General features: G+C 40.2%; 1 protein-coding gene across 11 annotated transcripts in view; it reads right to left on the reverse strand.

Moving 5' to 3' along the window:
* Positions 1 to 21,540, reverse strand: part of PTPRT (protein tyrosine phosphatase receptor type T) — a 1,549,072-nt gene that overhangs the window by 397,713 nt on the left and 1,129,819 nt on the right. For all 11 annotated transcript variants that reach the window (XM_060190244.1, XM_060190260.1, XM_060190255.1 and 8 more), the window contains exons 10-11: positions 3,380 to 3,581; positions 1,987 to 2,089 (exon numbers count right to left, since the gene is read on the reverse strand). In XM_060190244.1, the coding sequence (XP_060046227.1) occupies positions 1,987 to 2,089; positions 3,380 to 3,581 (305 nt within the window). The remainder of the gene's footprint in view (positions 1 to 1,986; positions 2,090 to 3,379; positions 3,582 to 21,540) is intronic.

Below are 21,540 nucleotides of genomic sequence, written 5' to 3' on the forward strand. Positions count from 1 at the left end.
TCCCTTCTCTCTTAATTTCTCTCTGTCCTATCCAACAATAACAGCAATGGAAACAATAACAACAAGGGCAACAATGGGCCACAAAATGGGAAAGGAGCAGTATATTCATAGTGCAGGCACAGAGCCCCAGCGATAACCCTGGAGGAAAAAACAAAAGGTACTTAGCTTCTAGCATGGAACAAGGGGCTCTAAAGGCTTTTGAAATTGGAACAAGAAGGACATGGGAGACACTGTGACCCTACAGTGGGATAGATTTTTCAAATCTGAACAAAACCTCCTAGATTCCACAGAGAAGCAAAGCTAACAAAGGAACTAACTCTCTGGCAGCTTGCCTCTCTTTGGGGCATCTATGTTTTATCCAGCTTCTGTGAAACAGCTACTGTGCAGATATTCCAGATAAGGAAAACTGAGGTTCAGAGAACTCTAGTATCTTGCCCAAGTCACAAAGGTTCACTGTCAACTCACATCTTTTCCACAACCACTGTGGGCTACCCAGAAAGCCAGTTTTGCATCAAAGAAAGGAGATCTCTGAGTATACTATTTAAAGATTTTGGATCAGATTTAATTTATGCTTCAAGGTTATCCACTAACTTTCATGAACCATTGGACAAGCTGCTTCTATTTCCTGAGCTATACTTTAGCCATGTGAGAAAATTTTTCTTAGGTTTTGAAATACTGATCAACAAATGTTGCTATATGAAAGAGATAAGAGCTTTGAAATGAGTGTGTGAATAGAATTAAATGTCAAATGTTGCAGATGAGTAATAGGAACAAAAAGCCAATAATGATTTGACTTGACAGTCACCATCTGCTTTGGCTCATCACAAGTACAATAGTTCTAAGACAATCTACATGGCAAAATACAAATATTTAACATATTGTTCTGCATCATCTCCTCAGGAAATTCTCTTCCCTGGACTCTCCTAATGAACAATTCATACCTCTATAAGCATGTACTGTATTGTGATTATGCTTTCATATTCTGTCCCCCCAACTAGAGTTTGACTTTCCTTAGAAAATGACTTATTCACTAAAATATCTCATGCAGATAAGCAGAATACTCACAAGATGGTTTCTGGAAAATGAACAGGTGAGTTTTTACTCTTGTGCCCTGTCCCATTGTTAGCACATATCCCTTCCTTGGCATTCTGCTTCATTTCAAAGGACTATCTGTTCCTCGATGTCTAAACAGAGCCAGTTATCAGCATAGATGATGCTGTTGTTGTGAAAAGTATAGCATATTTTAAAAGCAATGCCCTAATAGCCATGAACTCACTGGCCTGTATTGGGTCAGCTACTTAGATGCTTCTGGATCACAAGTCTGTTTCTGAACCCCAACCATTTATTGTCAAAATCAGCAACTTGACTTTGACTATGAGTCCCTAGGCTTTCAGGTCTTGGTGCATGACAACGGAGAAGGACCTAGGCTGCAGCTGAGAGTGTTTTGCAGCAAACCGAGAATTTTTACATATACACCAGAAAATATTTACTGTAAACCTTTAATTCCCCTAACAATAAAAAAGTACACCAACATGAAAAAAAAAAAAAAACCTCTAAATTGGGCCAGAGCAGAGATCTTATCCCATTCATAATCTTTAAACAAGTTGTTTGTAGAATTTAGCAAATCTGTCTACCTGTCTGGTAATGACAGTCAAAATTGGAAAGTAGATCTTGCCAGGAGACTGTGTCTTTAGGTTTCCAAATTTACTAAGTGGATTTACTGTAGTTATGCTCCAGAAAATTCTCTGTGCATCCACCCTCCTTAAGTCCTATTACCCTGATTTTTATGAACCAGTATTAACATCCTGAGTGTAACCCAAATTAGTAATCCCTCAGTACTGTATTTGGGGCAAGCAATCTTCCTCTTTCAGGAAATCACATTCCTGACCACACTAGTCTATGGACATTGCCAAAGATATGAAAGCAAAAACAGGCATTCATGATGCAGAGAAAGAAAGCTGACAATATATGAAGCACCCTCCTTACCTGACAGGGGCTCCCCGTGATTGTGCAGGCTTCAGCATCACTGTGATGGTTGTATCAGTTTCATTTAATGGCGTGTCTGTGTCATACTCAGGCATCGAAGGAGCTAGACAAATAATAGAAGTGAACTTAGTATAGGACCCAAACTCCATTTGCCTCCTCTGTTTACTGCCATCCTGGAAGGCACTCATATTGATCATAAGGGTGGCACTCCAGATTATTGGCAAAGGAGTCCCTGACTTCCATATACCCACAGGTGCCTTCAAAGTGCTGAAGAGTCAAGGGAAAGGTAGCAGTAATCTGGCCTGTAACTCACATGAACCAAAAAGTACCACACCACATAGATAGATACATGCAGTAACTATAAGTAATTAACAAAGATGTGAAAGCAGAGTCAATTTGGTTAAACAGATTTCAAAATGTAAATTATGACAGTGATTGACTAGTTCTTCCTTTTTTTTTTTTTTATGAGAGCATCCCTTAATCTAATCTCTTGGGAAGATAATTTAGTCATTTGTATTAAGAGCTATTAAAACTCACATCCCTTTTAATTCAAAATTTCAGTTTCTGGAATTTAATCCCAACATTATAATACAAACTAATGAAATAAGCTTAATGTTGTAACATGTTTATAGAAGTACAATTTTATAAAAACATGGAAGCACCAAATATATCCAATCACAAGGGAATGTTTAATTAAATTACATCTATCCACTTGGCAGAACATTATAATGAAAGTAATGTAGCAAGAAGTGAAATGCTTATGGTGAGGATAAGTAAAAAATATTAAGCTACAAAACACATTCTGAGACTATATCTATGTAAAATATGGATGTATGCAGAGAAGAACTGTGGCGGTATCCTGGAAAATGTAAATTTTCAAGAGGGTTCTGAGATAATTCTGTCTTGATGCTGACTTTGGTGGAGTGACTGGGTCCTACTGGTTGTCATAGATAATATATTGTCTTCCATGGCTCTGTAACAGTCAGTCAGTCAGTCAGTCAGTCACTCACTCACTCACTCACTCATTCATTCAGTCTCAGAAATTTCATGGGAATTTTCTATGCTTTGTACTGCCAAAAGGAATGGTCCTGAAAACAAATCATATCTTTGTATATCAATTTGTATGAGAAAAATGTACTATTTAATGCAACTTGATGGTAAATTATTTGGTGAATCACTCAGCATTTCCTCTAGGCTTGTATTTCTAATGTATTTTTAATATATTTGAAAGTTTGTGGAGTACGTTTTTTTAAAACCTAACACATAAGGGATTGTATCATCCTAATTTCTCCAATACCACATAATCACAGTTATCCCTGCTCTCTTTACTTCCAGAAAAAATTAGGAATGGATAAATAATAACAATAGTCTTTCCCTTTTCTCAAAAAGATACCTGAAATTTTGGTGGCAATCCTAGTGGTGACTGGGGGCCCAAAGCCCTTCGTTGTGCTGGCTTTGATAGTGAAGGAGTAGGTGGTTCCTGGATAAAGACCCACAAACAGGTGGTGTGTTTCATTCCTGAGCTTGAATATTTTCCCCCGCTGGCTGGAGAGATCGGCACTGGGGTCCAGGGAGCCAACAGCCTTGTAGTTGATCTGCATAAGTCAACAAACAAACAAGTAAATAAATATTTCACCTATGGAGCTCAATTGAAGGAAAGGCAAGCAGGGAGCAGGGAGGAAAAGGCATGTGTGCTATTCCACCAAGTTCTGCTATTGCTATTCACTTTACAGATTGCCCCAGTCTGAATATTCCATCGCTGATGTTCAGGAATATCATTGTCCAATAGAAAAGTAATTCAAGCCACATACATACTTTTTTAAAAAAAATTTTTTATATTTATTTAATTTATTTATTCCCTTTTGTTGCCCTTGTTGTTTTATTGTTGTAGTTATTATTGTTGTTGTTGTTGTTGTTGGATAGGACAGAGAGAAATGGAGAGAGGAGGGGAAGACAGAGAGGAGGAGAGAAAGATAGACACCTGCAGACCTGCTTCACCGCCTGTGAAGCGACTCCCCTGCAGGTGGGGAGCCGGGGTTCGAACCGGGATCCTTATGCCGGTCCTTGTGCTTTGAGCCACCTGCGCTTAACCCGCTGCGCTACAGCCGGACTCCCACATACATACTTTTAAAAAATTTTCTAACAGTGACATTAAAAGGGAAACAGACTGTATGATTAATTTTGATAATATATCCTGTTGAATGCAACATATGTACAATATTATCATTGCAGGGTGTAGTCAACATAAAAAAAGTTATGGGGCATTTCATATTCTGTTTTCCATTGGCAGTCTGGGAAAGCTTGCATGCATTTCACCTTCAAAGTACATATCCATTTGGACTAACCATGTTTTGGAAGTGTGATGGCTCTTATGGCTAGTGGTCATCATACTAGATAGTGCAGCTATAAAATGCAGTGACCAAGGCTAAGAATGCCATTAACCATGAAGAACTACCTAGAAAGCTAGTTACAAATCTAGACCATGGAATTTGATGAACATAGCAAGAAAAAAAAATAAACAAGTCTAATTAAAACCAGAATAGGAAGGCTATGGGACGCTGGGTCCTAGAGCATGTACAGACACACACAGCATGTTTAAGATGTGATTGAGCCCAATCACACGTGATGATATGAAGGCAAGGCAAAGGTGACCCATGATTGAAACAGACCAGTCAGTGATGACGGCACTAATGGAAAACATCATTTGCATAGACTGAAAATACTATTTTCATAAATGAATCTTGAATGGGGACTCGCACCAACTTTTTACTCAGGTGCATCACTCAAATAATTCTTCACTTTGTGTTCTTCAAACTGTAGCTCTGAAGCCAGGAATAAGCACTGTGTTATCACATAATAAGGGTGAAATCACATACAAGCTGTTGCAAGATTGAAATTGGAAAGCTTGAGCTGTAAAACTTGCTGTAATTCAACCAGACTATAGTATTTTGGTTCACAGTCTCCCACATGAACAGTGTTTGCTTTATGATGCTTCTTCACTCATTATGGGGTTTGTTTCACCATCACCTAAACAATAGGGGCATTAAGGAGTTATTCTCAGTTTAATAATGAGGAAACTAAGGCTCAATTAGAAACAACCTGCATTAAATCAGTGCTTCCTAAACTATCTATACAGAGGTCCCAGCTTTGTTTTTGGTAACCTCTTGCAGATCTGTACTAATCCAAAGACTATAGCACACATAATATATTATGTGAATTTGACAATAACCAAACTGGTCTACACGTTTCAGTAAGATATGTCCACTGATCACACGTATGGATGGCACCGCAGTGTCAAGGCATTTTAAAACTTTCCAAGAGTCCACTTTCAATTTCTGCTCTTATTTCTGTGAAAATATCAAAACAGTTTGCATTAGCTTGCAAACAGTTTGCAAAACAGTTGGCATTAGCTCCTACAGATCATCACATTTTGAAGACCACTCTTCCAAATAAGGTCATTATCAAAACAGCAAAAATGGGATTTTTTTGATTGTCTTTTAATTTTTTAATATTTATTTATTTTACCTTTTGTTGCCCTTGGTTTTTTGTTGTTATTGTTGTAGTTATTATTGTTGTTCTTGATGTCATCGTTGTTGGATAGAACAGAGAGAAATGGAGAGGAGGGGAGGACAAAGGAGAGGAAAGAAAGATAGACACCTGCAGACCTGCTTCACCACCGGTGAAGCTACTTTCCTGCAGGTAGGGAGCTGGGAAACTTGAAATGGGACCCTTATGCAAGTCATTGTGCTTTGCGCCATGTGTGCTTAAACCGCTGTGCTACTGCCCGACTTCCCAAAATGGGATTTTTAACAAGCCTTGTGTTACATCATAATATTCACAGAAAAGTGTTGTGTAGCTTGATAGATATCTCACAAATTATCCCCACCCAACAAGGGTGACCTCTATCCTGATTTCCACAGCAAGAACTAGATTTGCTTGGTTTTGAAGGTGATAGAAACAGACTAAAAAACAGGGTGTACTCTTTAGTGTCTGGGTTCTTTCACTCTATATTAATCTTCTTCGTGTGGAGCTTTAGATCATATGTTCTCATCTTTATTCAATATTCTATCACTGGCACAGGATGAAATTCATGGTTGTGGGACTCTAAAGCTTGTGTGTTTTACTTCATAAGCACTACCAAGCCTGGATACACGATTCATAAATTGAAGAATTCATTCATTCATTCATTCATGTATTTGCTTCTTTATTAATATCTTCTGCAAATTACAGTGTTCTAGGACCTGCACTAAGAACTGTTGAGGGAGTGGAAGTGCGGAGAGAGTAAAAATGAATACAGGCTCAGTCTTCAAGGGCTTCTATTCTGGTGTGAGGCAATCAATTATACAGGTGGTTTACATCACTGTGTCCCTTGTTTGACAGGATGGCCAAATCACCACAGAAGAAGGACACATCAATTTTACTTCAGAAACAAGCCATTTGCTATTTATGGCGTGGACACAACATTCTAGAGAAAGAAAGACCCCCCCCCCCCGACACACACACACACTCCACTGCATATTCTCAGGAGTTTTACTCTTCTAGGCCTATGGAGGAGACCAAAGGAGAGAGGAACAGATACCACAGTACCAAAGCTTCCCCCCCACCTGGTGCTGTGTTGGCCAGGCTCAAAGGTGGGCTAAGTGCATAACAAAAGTAGGTGTCTCCCTAGGTAAGTTATCTTCCCATCCCAAAAAATCTTTCAGTAGCTGCATAGCAATCCAAGTTGCATGCTGAGTTGAGAAGCTAGACTTTGCCTGCAGCAGAGTGGTTCCACACAGGGAAGCATACACAGATCTGAGGGGTTGAGCCTTTTGCAAGTAGAGCTTGGGCAGAGACATCCATTATGCAGATTCTTGATGGGTCTGCTGATCACTGCCCACTCCAGACCCTCACAGAGGAATGTGCTGGAAAGTTGCCTCCCTTTGATGGACAACTCTGTTCATGGGTGCTCACAGAAAACACTTAGCAATAAGCTCTTCCAGTGACCAGACTGATGAGTATTGGTACTTAGTTTATCCAATTTCTCATATTACTCTAAGAGGTGGCTTAAAAATATATCCAACACTTCAGACTGTGTTCAGAGACATCAGGCATGGAATGCCAACCCTTCAACCTCATTACTCAGGTGAGACCTTTCTTTTCATAGGATTCTCTAATTCCATTCCAGGAGGTTCACTTCATAACAAAGTCCCAAAACCTAGATATAGACCAGATCCCAAAAGATAGAGGATATGTTCACACATATCTATAAATTAGGGCAAAATATATACCTGAAAGCAAAAATACACAATAGTCTGTAGTGAGTCAGTATAAAGTTCATAATGAAATAGTGTCTACTTAGACTTAGATACCCTCCTCACCTATTTCCTATTATAGTTCTCTCACTCACTCCAAAAGTAACCTTGTCAAAGCAAGGACTGCAAAAGTTGAATAAGGGCAAGAGACTGGCATGCTTTAAGGATGACTCTTTAGTCACTATCAGGCCACCTCTTCAGCTGGGGCCCTAATCAAGGAGTCCTGAGATTCCCAAACAGACATGATGGGCCTAGACCTTGAATAAATCCCTCACTCCATTGTTACTGGTCATTTCTATCAGATAGAGAGACCCCTTTGTGGGCCCCCATAGGATCTTGCCCTCAACTTGGATCAACAACGGTAGAGAATGTTCCATCCTCCAAAAGAAGGATGGACAACATACTCTATGTTCCACCTGAGGAAGATGGGCTGATATTGGGGCAGCTGGGAAAGTTCCTATTCATGACCATAGAATGTGACCTCAGATCTACAAGGATGCAGAGATCACATAAGCTCCTAAACTAATTATGGGCCCCAGATCACATCAAATCGATGGGGCTTACAGTTCACAATATTTATAGCTACTCTCTTTTCTGATCCAGCTTTATGCTCCTTTTTCCAGCCATAACATCATCTCCCCAGACAATAACTTGGATCTACTGGCATATCAGATTTCAGGCTGAGTAGAAAAAAAAAAAAATAACACTAGTATAGCCACAAGCCCTTTGGAATACAACTAAAATAAGCCTACTAGCTATCTACAAAATGGAGGACCCCCCAACTCTTCATCTGCACTATTCCAGCCTTTAGGTCCATGATTGGTCAACAATTTGTTTGCCTTTGTATGTTAACTCTCCTTTCAACCACCAGGTACCAAATGCTAGCATGATGTTGACCAGACTTCCCTGGACTGACAAACCCACCAGTGTGTCCTGGAGCTCCGCTTCCCCAGAGCCCTTCCCCACTAGGGAAAGAGAGACAGGCTGGAGTATGGATCGACCTTTCAATGCCCATATTCAATGTGGAAGTAATTACAGAAGTCAGACCTTCCACCTTCTGCATCCCACAATTACCTTGGGTCCATACTCCCAGAGGAATAAAGAATAGGAAAGCTATCAGGGAAGGGGATGGGATACAGAGTTCTGGTGGTGGGAATTGTGTGGAGTTATACCTCTCTTATCCTATGATTTAGTCAATGTTTCCTTTTTATAAATAAAAAATTTAAAAATTAAAAATAAAAGAAAATATTTATATATATGTATATATACACATCGTTGACTGCCCCCCCCCCCTTTTATTAACACCACCAGAGTTATTGCTGGGGCTCAGTGCCTGCACAATGAATCCACCGCTCACAGCAGACACTTTTTTTTTTTTAATTAACAGTTTTTTTCTTCTTTCTATTTTACTTGATAGGACAGAGAGAAACTGAGGGAGAGAGAGAGACCTGCTTCACAACTCATGAAGCATCTCCCTGCAGGTGAGTTCAGAGACTTGAACAGTGATATTTATTTATTTTTTTGCCTCCAAGGTTATCACTGGGGCTTCATGCTTACACTATGAATCTGCTGCTCCTGTAGTCATTTTTCTTTCTTTTTGATTTTTGGGTAGGACAGACAGTAATTGAGAGGGGAGGAGAAAATAGAGTGGGAAAGATTAAGATAGACACCTGAGGACCTGCTTCACTGCTTGTGAGGTGACACTTCCTGCAGGTGGGGAACTAGGGGTTCAGACTGAAATAGATCTTTGTATGGTCCTTGCACTTTGTACTATGTGTGCTTAACACAGTGCACCACCACCACACAGCCCCCTTTAACAGTGATCTTTATGCATGGTAATGTGTGTGTTTAACCTAGTGTTCCACCAACCAGCCTCTCTATTTTTTTTTGTTTGTTTTTCTTAACCACTCCCTCACTCTTTTGCTGGTGCTTCCTACAGTTTTCAATAATATACATGCATTGAAATCCTTTTCTCAGGGTCTTTTTCTGAGAAACATTAAACTAAGATCAGTTATTCAAGGAGGCATTGGGGAGAGCTGAAGTGGAACATGGGGATGATAGGAGTCAGAGCAGATAACAGAACACCTTGGGTTATAAGTACAAGAATCTACCTGGGTAACAATCTAGGGGTGGAAAAAGGCTTGAAAGCACTGAACAAAGTCTAAGATGCTCGGAGAATTTTTAAGCAAATAGAGGCAAGTCTGACATTCAGTGTCTAATTGGATTCCAGTTTTCTCTCAAAGCATAAGTTTGAAGCTCTGACATCTCTGCCCGTGGCAACTAAGCCTGGTCCAGCAATGCCGTAGATACATCTGTGTATCTTTTGAAATTCATACCTAGTCCTCCTGCCTGAGCTGGTGGCAACCACATTGATATATAGACATTGGGAGGTAAAACTCATCCCTTATTTACTAGCCAATTCCTTTCCTGTGCTCCAAATCCAATCCAAAAGCGACTCAATTTCCACTGAGCTGTCAATATAATATACCATGCTCTCCTGCTCTTCTAACCTTTCCTAGTATTACAGGATCCTCACTCACTTGTAATGAAACACTATGAATAAATCAATGTATGTTAATATAGCGTGTCTTCAATTTTTTATGAAGAGCTCTACCAAATCTAATTCCCCCTGCTTTGTCAGAAACAGTCTTTGAAAAATTTAACTTGCAAGTGTTCTGCAGTTGGTAGGGAGTATGGTCGGAGAGGGAGAGAAGGAAGGAGAGAAAAATATGACAAGAGGAGGGAGCTGTGGCTATAAAATACATAATGTAATAAAGTCATGGGCCCCTTGGAATATAACTAAAATACACCTACTAACTTTTTCCAAAACGGAGACCCCAAAACTTCATCTGCAATAGCCCAGCCTTTAGGTTCATGATTAATTAGTCAACAATATGTTCTGCTTTATATCTTAACTCTTGGGTCAGGCAGTGACTCACCTCGTTAAGTGCTCAGATTATATCTTAACTCTTTTTCAGCCACCAGGTTCCAGATGCTACCATGATGACAACCGGATTCCCTGGGCAGAGGACCCCATCAAAATATCCTGGAGCCCTACTTTCCCAGAGCCCCACCCCACTAGGGAAAGAGAAAGAGACAGACTGGGAGTATGGATCCATCAACCTGTCAACACCCATGATCATTGGGGAAGCACTTACAGAAACCAGACCTTCTACCTTCTGCACCTCATAATGATCCTGGGTCCATACTCCGACAAGGATAAAGAATAGGAAAGTTGTCTGGGGAGGGGATGGGATATGGAATTCCGGTGGTGGGAATTGTGTGGAATTGTACCCCTCTTATTCTATGGTCTTGGTTGTGTTTCCATTTTATAAAATAAAAAATTAAAAAACAAATACATAATGCAATGTGACTCTTCCTTTGGGAGTAGGAGAAAAGGGAGACTTGTTAAGGAAGGAAAAAGAGGGAAAAGATGCTGAGCTGAATGTTAAGCCTGGGGTCCAGGCACTAGACTCAGGTTAAAACTGAGTCTTGGGGGGTGGGCAGTAGTGCAGCAGGTTAAGCACACATGGTGTGAAGAGCAGGAATCCCTGTAAGGATCCTGGTTCGAGTCCCCAGCTCCCCACATGCAAGGAGGTCGCTTCACAAGCAGTGAAGCACATATGCATGTGTCTTTCTCTCCCCTTCTGTCTTCCTCTCCTCTCTCAATTTCTCTCCATCCTATACAACAACAACAACAGCAATAACAACAATAACTAATAACAACAACAAGGGCCAAAAAAAAAAGGAAAAAAAATGGCCTCCAGGAGCAGTGGATTCATAGTGTAGGCACCGAGCCCCAGTGATAAACAAAAAAAAAAAGAAAGAACGAAAAGAAAGAAAGAAAACCTGAGTCTTTTCTGTTTGCTCTCATCAGCCAGAAGCCAGATTGAGCAATTAAATAATGAAAATCCTATAATGCTTTTTATTAAATTCAAACTAGCAGTGGTTTCTATAGCTCTAGGGATCTAGACCATTGAGATTTGTAGTTTTTTAGTATGTGTGTGTCTCTGATATCTGATTACTATAAAAAAATGGCGACTAATCCCTAGCACTGCAAAAACGGTATCATCTGTTTTCCATCTACACCATGCCTCGACCTCGCGTGAGCTTAATGTGCAGCTTGGCGATACGAGAATCCAGCATGAAGCCCAGCCAGTCTATCTTGGCGTTACTCTCGATCGCACTCTGTCATTTCACGAACATCTCATAAAAACTGCAGCAAAGGTGGGTGTGAGGAATAACATCATTGCAAGACTGGCCAGCTCCTCATGGGGCGCGAGCGCTTCCACACTACGATCATCATCTCTGGCATTATGCTATTCCACTGCAGAATACTGTGCCCCAGTATGGTTCCGTAGCCCCCATGTCCACTTGGTCGATTCCAAATTATATTCCTCCATGAGGATAATTTCTGGAACCATCCGTTCCACCCCGGTCCCATGGTTGCTAGTTCTTAGCAACATCGCTCCACCAGATATTCGCCGGGATGCGGCATCATCTAAGTTCATTTCCCACGTCTACGCTCGACCGGACCTGCCAATATACGCGGATATCTTCGCCCACCCTGTCCAACGCTTGATGTCTCGTCACCCAATCTGGTCCCCTATGCCTACACTGAACTTCTCTGTTCCAGACTCTTGGAAACAGAGCTGGCAGTCAGCTGAGGTAAGGAACAAACACCTCATCACAGACCCCTGCAAGCGTCAACCCAGCTTTGACCTAGCACGTTATGATTGGGCCCTCCTCAATCGCTATCGAACAGGCCATGGCCAGTGCGCCGCTGTGTTCCACCGCTGGGGAGCCAGAGACGACCCGAACTGCCCCTGCGGCTCCAGACAGACTATGACCCACATAGTCAACGACTGCCACCTCTCCAGATTCAAAGGAGGTCTCGAAACTTGACATCAGGCTCAACCTGACGCTGTTGACTGGCTACGGAAGAAGGGCAAACGCTAGAAGAAGAAGTATGTGTGTATGTGTGAACCTTATACAGAGAGTGGGCACAGAGCACAGCTCCACCACAAGCCTCACCTAGGATAGAACCCAGGGCACCACACATTCAAGGAATGCAGTCTACCACTGAGTGACTTCCCTGACTTCTCAGATACCCTTCTTATTCTTTGGTTTTCATCAATATGCAGCATGAACTGACCTTGTCTGTGCTCTCTCTTGCATTCTGAGCCACCTATCAACACCTGAATAAGGGTACAGACCCTTTTGCTGTAGGGTCTTGGCACCCATTAATCTGCCACCTTGAAATACTTCTTCCTTCCCATACCTCATCTCCTCTACACTGAGTTTTTGACTTGTCATTCTTTGATCTCACTTAAATAACACTTTTTTCTCTAGTATCTTCTCTGATTCTTCAGGGTCACATCCCTTTCCTTTGAACCAAAAATGTACATTTAACCACACAATTATTTCACTGTTGAGTGTCTTTTATAAAACTTTGAGTTAATAAATCCTGACACCCTGTTACTTATTGTTGAAAATAAAGATTCATTTAAAGCCAACTACTCTATTCATTCACATATTGTCTAGAGTTGTTTGCATACTATAGCAGCAGAATTAAACAGTTACAACAGAGACCCTTGGATCCACACAGGCTAACAAGTTAACACTGCCCACATATATAAAACCTCGCTAATTCCTGTACTAGATATTTAAAGTTATTTTTTATTTATTATTTACAGGGTAAAGAGAGAAAAATTGAGAGGAAAGAGGGAGCGAGAAGGGGTCAGAGAGAGTGAGACATCTTCAGCACTGCTTCAATATTCAATATAAGCTCCTCCTCTACAGGTGGGGGCCAGGGGTTTGAACCCCCCGGATCCTTCTGCATTGTAACATGTGCACTCAACTGGTTGCATCAACAACTGGCCCCTCCCATATTGGATTTTAAGCTCTAAAAGGGCAAGGGTCTTATCTGTTTTGTTGTTGTTGAACATTTTTTCTGCTTTGCATATGTAAATGGATTATCAAACTAGCTTTGTGTCTTAAACAATTTGCCTAGCCTCTGTGAGCCTCAGGGTCTTCATGGAAACATGAACAGGGTAGTCTGGAAAGATTTGAAGGTTATTCAAATAACTCTATCACAAATAGAAAACCAGGATACACAGCAGATAATTCACTTAAAACATAACTCATAAGCAGGAAATTATTTTTTTCCCCTTTCTTATTGGGGGGAGTAATGGTTTGTAGTAGACAGTAAATACAGTAGTTGGCATATGTGTAAATTTTCTCAGTTTTCTGCATAACACTGTGACACCCTGCCTAGGTTCTCTTCCACCATCAAGTTACAGGGCCTGAACACTCTCCCTCCCATCCCCAGAATCTTTTTTTTTTTTTTTTGCCTCCAGGGTTATTTCTAGGGCTTGGTGCCTGACTGCACTATGAGTCCACTGCTCCTGGAGGCCATTTTTTCCCCTTTTGTTGCCCTTGTTGTTTTTATGGTTTTTATTGTCATTATTATTGCTGTTGCTGTTGTCATTGTTGCTGGATAGGACAGAGAGAAATCGAGAGAGGAGGGGAAGACAGAGAGGGAGAGAGATAGACACCTGAAGGCCTGCTTCTTTGCTTGTGAAGTGACCCTCCTGCATGTGGGGAGCCAGGGGCTTAACTGGCACTTAACCAGCACTTAACCAGCACTTAACCAGCACTTAACCGGCTGCTCTAGCGCCGGACTCCCTGGAACACCTTCCCTTTGCAACACAAAAATAATATCTTCCATACTCCCAAAACAGGAAAATATTAGGGGTAGCGAACCAGAGGCTATGAACCCTAATATTCTATTGAGACCCAAAACATCTGTCACCAGGAATGTTTGTTTTTAAGCCATCACTGAATGTTTTAATGCCATTACTGAAAATGGAAAATGCCAGAGGAAGTCAGGCACTGTTTAGCATATCTGAGAGAGAAGAGGAAAAAGGAAGTATACTCAGAAGTAGTAATAGGTATAGGTGTGACTTAGAAAGGAAGTGAAGGCAGAGTGATAGGAAAAAGGGGGTGATATACAGATCTATATATGGACATATATACAAATTTTAACCCATATCTGTGACCTTAATAGAATTACTGCAGGTTCCACTGGAGGGAAATCAGGATACAGAACTCTGGTGGTGGAGTGGTATGGAATTACTTCCCTATTTCTTTTTTTCTTTAAAATATTTATCTTTTTCAATTTCTTAATTGGGAGATTAATGACTTACAGTGAACAGTAAGATGAAAAATATATACATGCGTAATGTTTCCCAGTTTTCCACATAACAATTCTACCCCCACTAGTTCCTCCTCTGTCCCCTATGGTCTTATAATTTTGTAAATCACTATTAAATCAGTAATATTTTTTTAAAAAATGATTAATTCTCAGAAGGAAGACAAGGTGGTCTTTTGAGACTAAGATAGAATAGGCTTTGGGGTCAAGAAGTCTTATCCTTTGAATGTGAATGTGTTAGGGGGCAAGTCAGTGACACACCTGGATTAAAGCACACATTATCATATACAAAACCTGGATTCCAAGTCCTTGATCCCCACCTGCAGGGGGAAGCTTCAGAAGCAGTGCTGCAGGTCTCTCTTGGACTCTCTCTCCTCTCCTCTCTCCCCCTCTCCCCCTCCCAAAGCAGTTTCTCTCTGCCCTATCAAACAAAAGAAAAAAGGAAAAAATGACCAATAGCAATGAATTTATCTTGTAGGCACAGAGCCACAATGATTATGGTGGTAATAAAAAAAATAAATTAAATAAAGAAAAGGTGTTAACCAGGTCAAGGAAGCAGAAGTGGCATGATAGGAAAAGACAGGAAAGTGTGAAAGATCTAATAGATGGAGAGATGCTCTTGGGCCAGATGGCCAAAGACCTATGAAATGCTTTTTTGCAAATAAGAAAAAGGTATATCTTTAGGAAGAAGCAGACACCCTCAATCCCAGCTCCCTGTGCATTTTGTCATATATCTGTGAGCCCTCTGAATATCTTCACTAGAAAACTGTTCACTCAGATCTTTTTCCCACTTTTAACTGGGTTATTTTTTTCTGTTGAGTTGCATGCTTTCCTTATAGATACTTGATATTATAGTATGCTCTGGTTTCTTCCTCTTCTCTTCATGTCTCATGTGAAACTCTGATATGTAATCTATATTTGTTTTGATTCCTAGTCATTTCTTCCAGGTGCTTAGTAAATGTTATTCCTTTGATGTTGTGTCTTTTTTCAGTGAAAAAACTATGCAACAGTTCATGACAGCCCTGCTTTGAAGTCAGATCATGAAAGCCTCAGGCAAATACTCAAGTGCTTAGGTTTTTATCTTGAAGGAAATATAGAGCCATTTAAGGTAAAGAAAAACTTTTATGAAATACAAATTCATACCTGAACTTAAGAACAGAGTAACTAAGATTGTACCTTGTAGATAAGACACCATTGGCATCATCAGGAAGCTTGTTGGGAATGCAGACTTCCAGGCCTATCCCACACTTATTGATTAAAAAAATATATATCAACATATGGGTGATTGAAGAAAAAGAATCTGTGTTCTAACAAGGTCTCCTGTGATGTTCATGTACTTTGAGTGTGGAGAAGTACATCTCACAAAGAAGTGTAGGTCTGAAGTGACTGGAGGTAGAAGGCTAGTGTGGAGAGTCTGGCTCATTTCCAGATGACAGGTGACAAAGAAGCAGAGACTGAAATGGTGGAGAGAAGGGAATGAATCTGAATTTTGGCTGGCAAATGTCTAAGTGACTAGAAATAGAGGGTTACAATGGAATATGCATATAACACCAGGACTAACAGAGGATGCATCTTCTATGGTTGGAAAAGATCTATGACTATCCACTAGTCTAATCTTTCTGATGCTGAAGACATTTTCAGAAAGTGTCAGGGGGGTCTAGCAGTAGTGCAGCATGTTAAACACACATGGTACAAGGACCAGCTTAAGGATCCAGGTTTGAGCCCCCGGCTCCCCGCCTGTAGGGGGGTTGCTTCACAAGTAGTGAAGCAGGTCTGCAAGTGTCTATCTTTCTCTCCCTCTCTCTGTCTTCCCCTCCTCTTGATTTCTTTCTGTCCTATCCGACAGCAATGGCAACAACAACAATAAACAACAAGGACAACAAAAGGAAAAAAAAATAGTCTCCAGGAGCAGTGTATTCGTAGTGCAGGCACCAAGTCCCAGAGATAACCCTGGAGGCAAGGAAAAAAAAGTGTCAGGGCTAAAAAAGAGGAAAGGGCACTGGCTTTTAGTCTTGCCAAAATCTATGTTGAAATCCAGATACACTGAATACCAAGAGTTGAGCAAGTAGTACATACTCTAACTCACCAGCCAGAGTACTCTTGCTAATAACCTGATGGTGTAACAAATCTCTGGGCAAGGTCCATCTGGCTTTTATGATTCCAAATCCCAACACCAGGTCCAGCAAGGGAATTGGGTTTGCTGTGTCCAGTCCATCTAGGTGGCACTTCTTCCCCTAGCCTGCCAGCACAGGCAGTGATGCCCACAGGTAGTGGGGACACAAATCTTCTAGAGCCCTGCAGGGGGCTCATTTCATCTTGTGTAGGCTCTCTCTTGTCACACTGATCAGAAAAGCATTGCATGGGGGAAAGTCAGCTTGTTTGTCCAACATGACTTTCAAAGATTTCCAATCAATACCCTGTTCTCTGACTCCAACTGGGTTTGTGGTCGCTCAGGGATCACATATTAGGAGAAAGAAAGCTCAGAATCCAGCTGGCCAGGGTCATTTGCATTCACCATCCAACAGCCCAAACTGCAAGGTTGGCCAGTAGATGATAATGAGAACAAACATTTACACGTTTGCCACATACACTCCACCCACTCCCCCAATCCCCATTAACCTTTCAGTCCCCAAGGTGACTTGATGTGAATGTTTTCCTGCCAATAGAAGCTCCCTCTATCAGCACCTCCTAGTCCCACTCCCATCCCCAATCCTCACCATGGTGGACATCTCAGTCTCCTCTCCTCTACTCCCCTTGCTTGTCCCATGGGGGAAGGAAAGGGTCCAGATAGTTTCACTCTTTGCAAATGCTCTGAATTTCAGAGACATAGTCAGATTCCCATAACAGGACCACCATCAACTCTTGGCTCTAAATTCTTTCTTCCTAAACTGTCATAATGCAGCTTAATATTATGAAGCTTAAACCTCCTTTCTGTTTTTAATCTCATGCTGGGGTGTCCTGGGTGCTATGATTCTGTTATTTTCACAGAAACTTACTTGCTTAATGAGTCTGCCTAGTAATATTCCCAATTGCTTTTAGACTATATCACAATATTTCCTGGGTTTCTAAATGTAAGCTGCTTGCCTTCCAACCTCACACTCAGTTGATTTCTGTGCTGCTAAGTTTAACCTGGTTAAGTTGCTAGGTTATGTGCCCAATTCCTCTCTAGATAACTTTGGGAATGGGAATGCAAGTGAAGTTGAATAATCCCATGATCATGCTTTCTGAAACCCTGAAGCTCTGCCAATGGTCACTCTGCCAAAAACAGTTCAGGGAGCCTCTCTATGAAGCTCTTCTATTCTATTTACAGCTATATGTCACTTACTACAGGGGTTCATTTCTGAGACACACATCCTTAGGCTATTTTGTAGTTGTGTAAACACCATAAGTACATACACAAAACTGGATGGTATCTCCTTTTATTACAGATGTAAATGTATACATCTTACATACTTCACCTCCTTGACCAAAACTGTCCTAAACACCAGATGACTATCTATATTCATCTATTCATTGCTATAACAGCCAGCACGCAACTTGGCACAGAGTAGGAGTCAATGAGATTTACTGAATAAATGAGGATTAAGAATGAAAATGTAACAAATTCAGAAGGTGAGACAGCTGGGAGTTGAAATGAGGTCATTCTGATGCCAAGATCCTCCATTTTCCACCTGGACAAACCAACTTGTCCTTGGGCTTCTATGCATGTTCATGTGTGACCAGTTGCCATGGGGGAGGATTGGCTGCAGGTTTCAGCAACTGTCAGGGCATAAAGCTTCGTATGGAATCTGTCTGAGTCTGTTTCCCCCAAAAGGGGCTTGCCAAGCATGCCTGGCAGATGAGTCCATGACTGGAACATTACTGGCACTCAATTAAAGTAGGTGTTTAATAATTAATGAGGCTCGGGTTGGTGAAGCTCTTATTCTCTTGGACCTGTGTTTCTAGATAGTTCAATTGAACATGGCCATATACTAGGGAAAGATAGATGTAGGCTGGGAAAGAACCAAACAGACAGGTTTCTAAAGAAGATATACACATGGTCCACAGACACATGAAGAAATGCTCCACTTCACTCATCCATTATGTTAAAAAAATAAACACACACACAATATATTTTTGATTGTAGAGTACTATTCCAAGGAATATCCCCTAACTTCTTTAGTCGGTGATTATGCTTAGTGAAATAAGTAAAGAGATGAAAGACTAATACCAGATGGCTTCAGTCATATGTGGAATCTACAGATCTGGTTTACATGAATTTGACAAAAAAAAAAAAATCTAAACGGAAATGGAAGCAAGCAAACTGTAAGACATAAGAATTATGGTAGTTATCTTTGTGAGGTAGGCAGATAGGGATACAGAACTTTGGTAGATGTGGCATGGAACTACACATTGTAATCTTATAATCTGGTGACAAGCTATTAATAGTAATTTTTTTTTTAAAAAGAAACAGTATGGGGTTATGGGCCAACTTGCCAATACCCACGCCCAGTATAGAAGCAATTGTAGATGCCATATCTTCCACCTTTTGTATGCCATAAAGAATTTTGGTTCATATTCCCACAGAGGTAAATTTTATGAGGAAATGACCAGAAGGCTCTGAATGCTAATTCCATAAGGACCCAAAGAGACAAAAAGAAAAAGGAAAAAAAAAAGGACACTCAGAAGGAGTAGGTGTGGCTTAGGAAGAGAAGGCAGGGTTATTAAAAAAAAATGGCAAATATACATATATATGTATATTAACTTAAAGAAATGATAGTCAACCCATATCTGTAATCTTGGAAAACCTAATGCAGTTTTCATTGGAGGGAATGGGAACACAGAACTCTGGTGGTAGAAAGGTGTGTAATTACATCCCTGTTATCTTATAAATTTTTAAATCAGTATTAAATCACTAAAAATTTTTTTTAATGTCCAGAAAATCTTGACAATTGTTTCAGCAAGAAATACATCTTATGTCCTCTTTGCAGAGGAACTTGTGTCTGCTTTGACAGAGTGTGGTATAAGTGATATCATATGGTTTCTGAGACAGGATTATAAAAGGCAGCAGAAATTCTGACATGCCCATAGGTGTAACTCATGTCTGCCACATTAAGTTTCAGTGTAAGAAGTATCTCTCCTTAGACAAACATGTTGTGAGGAAGCACAGGACACATTAAGAGACCATGTGCAAATGCTCTTATTGAAAGCCCCAAGAGGAGGAGTCAAGATGGAGACCTGAAAGCAGCAACCAGGCAGACTCTCCTAAAAAATTAATTAAAACCCTGGGAATTCTAAACAGAAACAGGATTTTCAGGCCTATACCAGATAAACTATAAAGGAGTGGGAAAAAAGGAACCACAGTAGAACATTATAACTCATCTATAAGCCAACATTATGAAGCTTAAAGGAAAAGGAAGCAAAACCTTGCAGCTCAAGCCAAATGCCTCTCTGAGAACCAAAACAAAAACAACAGTAATGGTAGAAGGAAAGATTTATCAAACCAGAAAGAAGAAAAAGAGAGAAAGTAAAAGAAAAAAAGAAAAACAAATAAAAGGAGAGGGGCAAAACCACTACAATACAGATGCCTCCCACAGAAGAAAAAAAAATTGAGTCAACAACCATCAACAAACTGACAAGCTAACAGTCTTACATGACAACAAAGAGAGACAGCCTTACTGTATTGCCTGATGATTTCCCAAAGCTTCTTGCTGATTTCCTTAAGTTTTTCTCTGTATACTATCATGTTATCTGCAAACAGAGTTTTACTTCTTCTCTTCCAATCTGTATGTCTTTAATTCCTTGCTCCTGCCTGACTGCTATCACAAGAACTTCCAACACTATGTTGAATAGTAATGGTGATAGGGGGCATCCGTGTATAGTACCTGATCTGAGGGGAAATGCTTCCAGTGTTTAACCATTGAGTATGATGTTGGGTGTAGGTTTGCTATATATAGACTCCACTATCTTCAGGAATTTTCCATCTATTCCCATTTTTTGTAGTGTTTTGATCATAAAGGGATGTTGTATTTTGTCAAAGACTTTCTCTGAGTCTATTGATAGGACCATGAGGTTTTTGGTCTTGCTTTTGTTGATGTGGTGGATCACATTGATAGATTTACATATATTAATCCAACCTTGTATCCCTGGGAGAAACCCCACTTGGTCATGATGAATAATCTTTTTAATATACTGCAGTATCCAGTTGGCTAGAATTTTGTTCAATATTTTAGCATCTATGTTCATCAGAGATATTGGTCTGTAGTTTTCTTTTTTGGTTGTGTCCCTGTCTGCTTTTGGTATCAAAGTGATGTTGCCTTTAAGAAGGTGGAAGGGAGTATTCCAGTGATTTCAATCTTCTGGAAGACTTTTAAAAGTAGAGGTATTGGTTCTTCTTTGAAGGCTTTGTAGAATTCATTTGTAAAACCATCTGGTCCAGAACTTTTATTCTTGGGAAGGTTTTAGATAACTGTTTTAATTCATGTTATCTACTTCCTCTTTATTTAGTTTTGGAAGTTTGTAGGCTTCTAGGAAATAGTCCATTTCTTTCAGGTTCTCCAGCTTGGTGGCATATACTTGTTCATAGAAGTCTTGTATGATATGTTGAATTTCTGTGGTGTCTGTTGTGATACCTCCTCTTTCACTTAAAATCTGATTTATTTGGGTCTTCTCCTTTTTTATTTCGTGAGTCTGGCTAAAGTTTTGTTGATTTTGTTCACTCTTTCGAAGAACCAACATTTACTTTTATTGATCTTCTGTATCTTTTTCTTATTTTCAATGTTATTTATTTCTGCCCTAACTTTAGTTATTTCTGTCCTTCTGGTTGCTTTAGGGTTTGTTTGTTCTTCTTATTCTAGGTCTTTAAGATGTGCAATCAGGCTGTGTATTTGTGCTTTTTCTTGTTTCCTAATGTTTGCTTGTATGGCTATGACCTTCCCTCTCAATACTGCCTTAGTTGTGTCCCAAATATTTTGATTGCTTGTGTCTTCATTTTCAATGAACTCTCCAAACATTTTGATTTCTTTCTTTATTTCTTCTTTGATCCAGTAGTTGTTAAGGAGTGTACTG

This window comes from Erinaceus europaeus, chromosome 1 (genome assembly GCF_950295315.1).
Source record: "Erinaceus europaeus chromosome 1, mEriEur2.1, whole genome shotgun sequence".
In the NCBI taxonomy this organism is placed as follows: Eukaryota; Metazoa; Chordata; class Mammalia; order Eulipotyphla; family Erinaceidae; genus Erinaceus; species Erinaceus europaeus.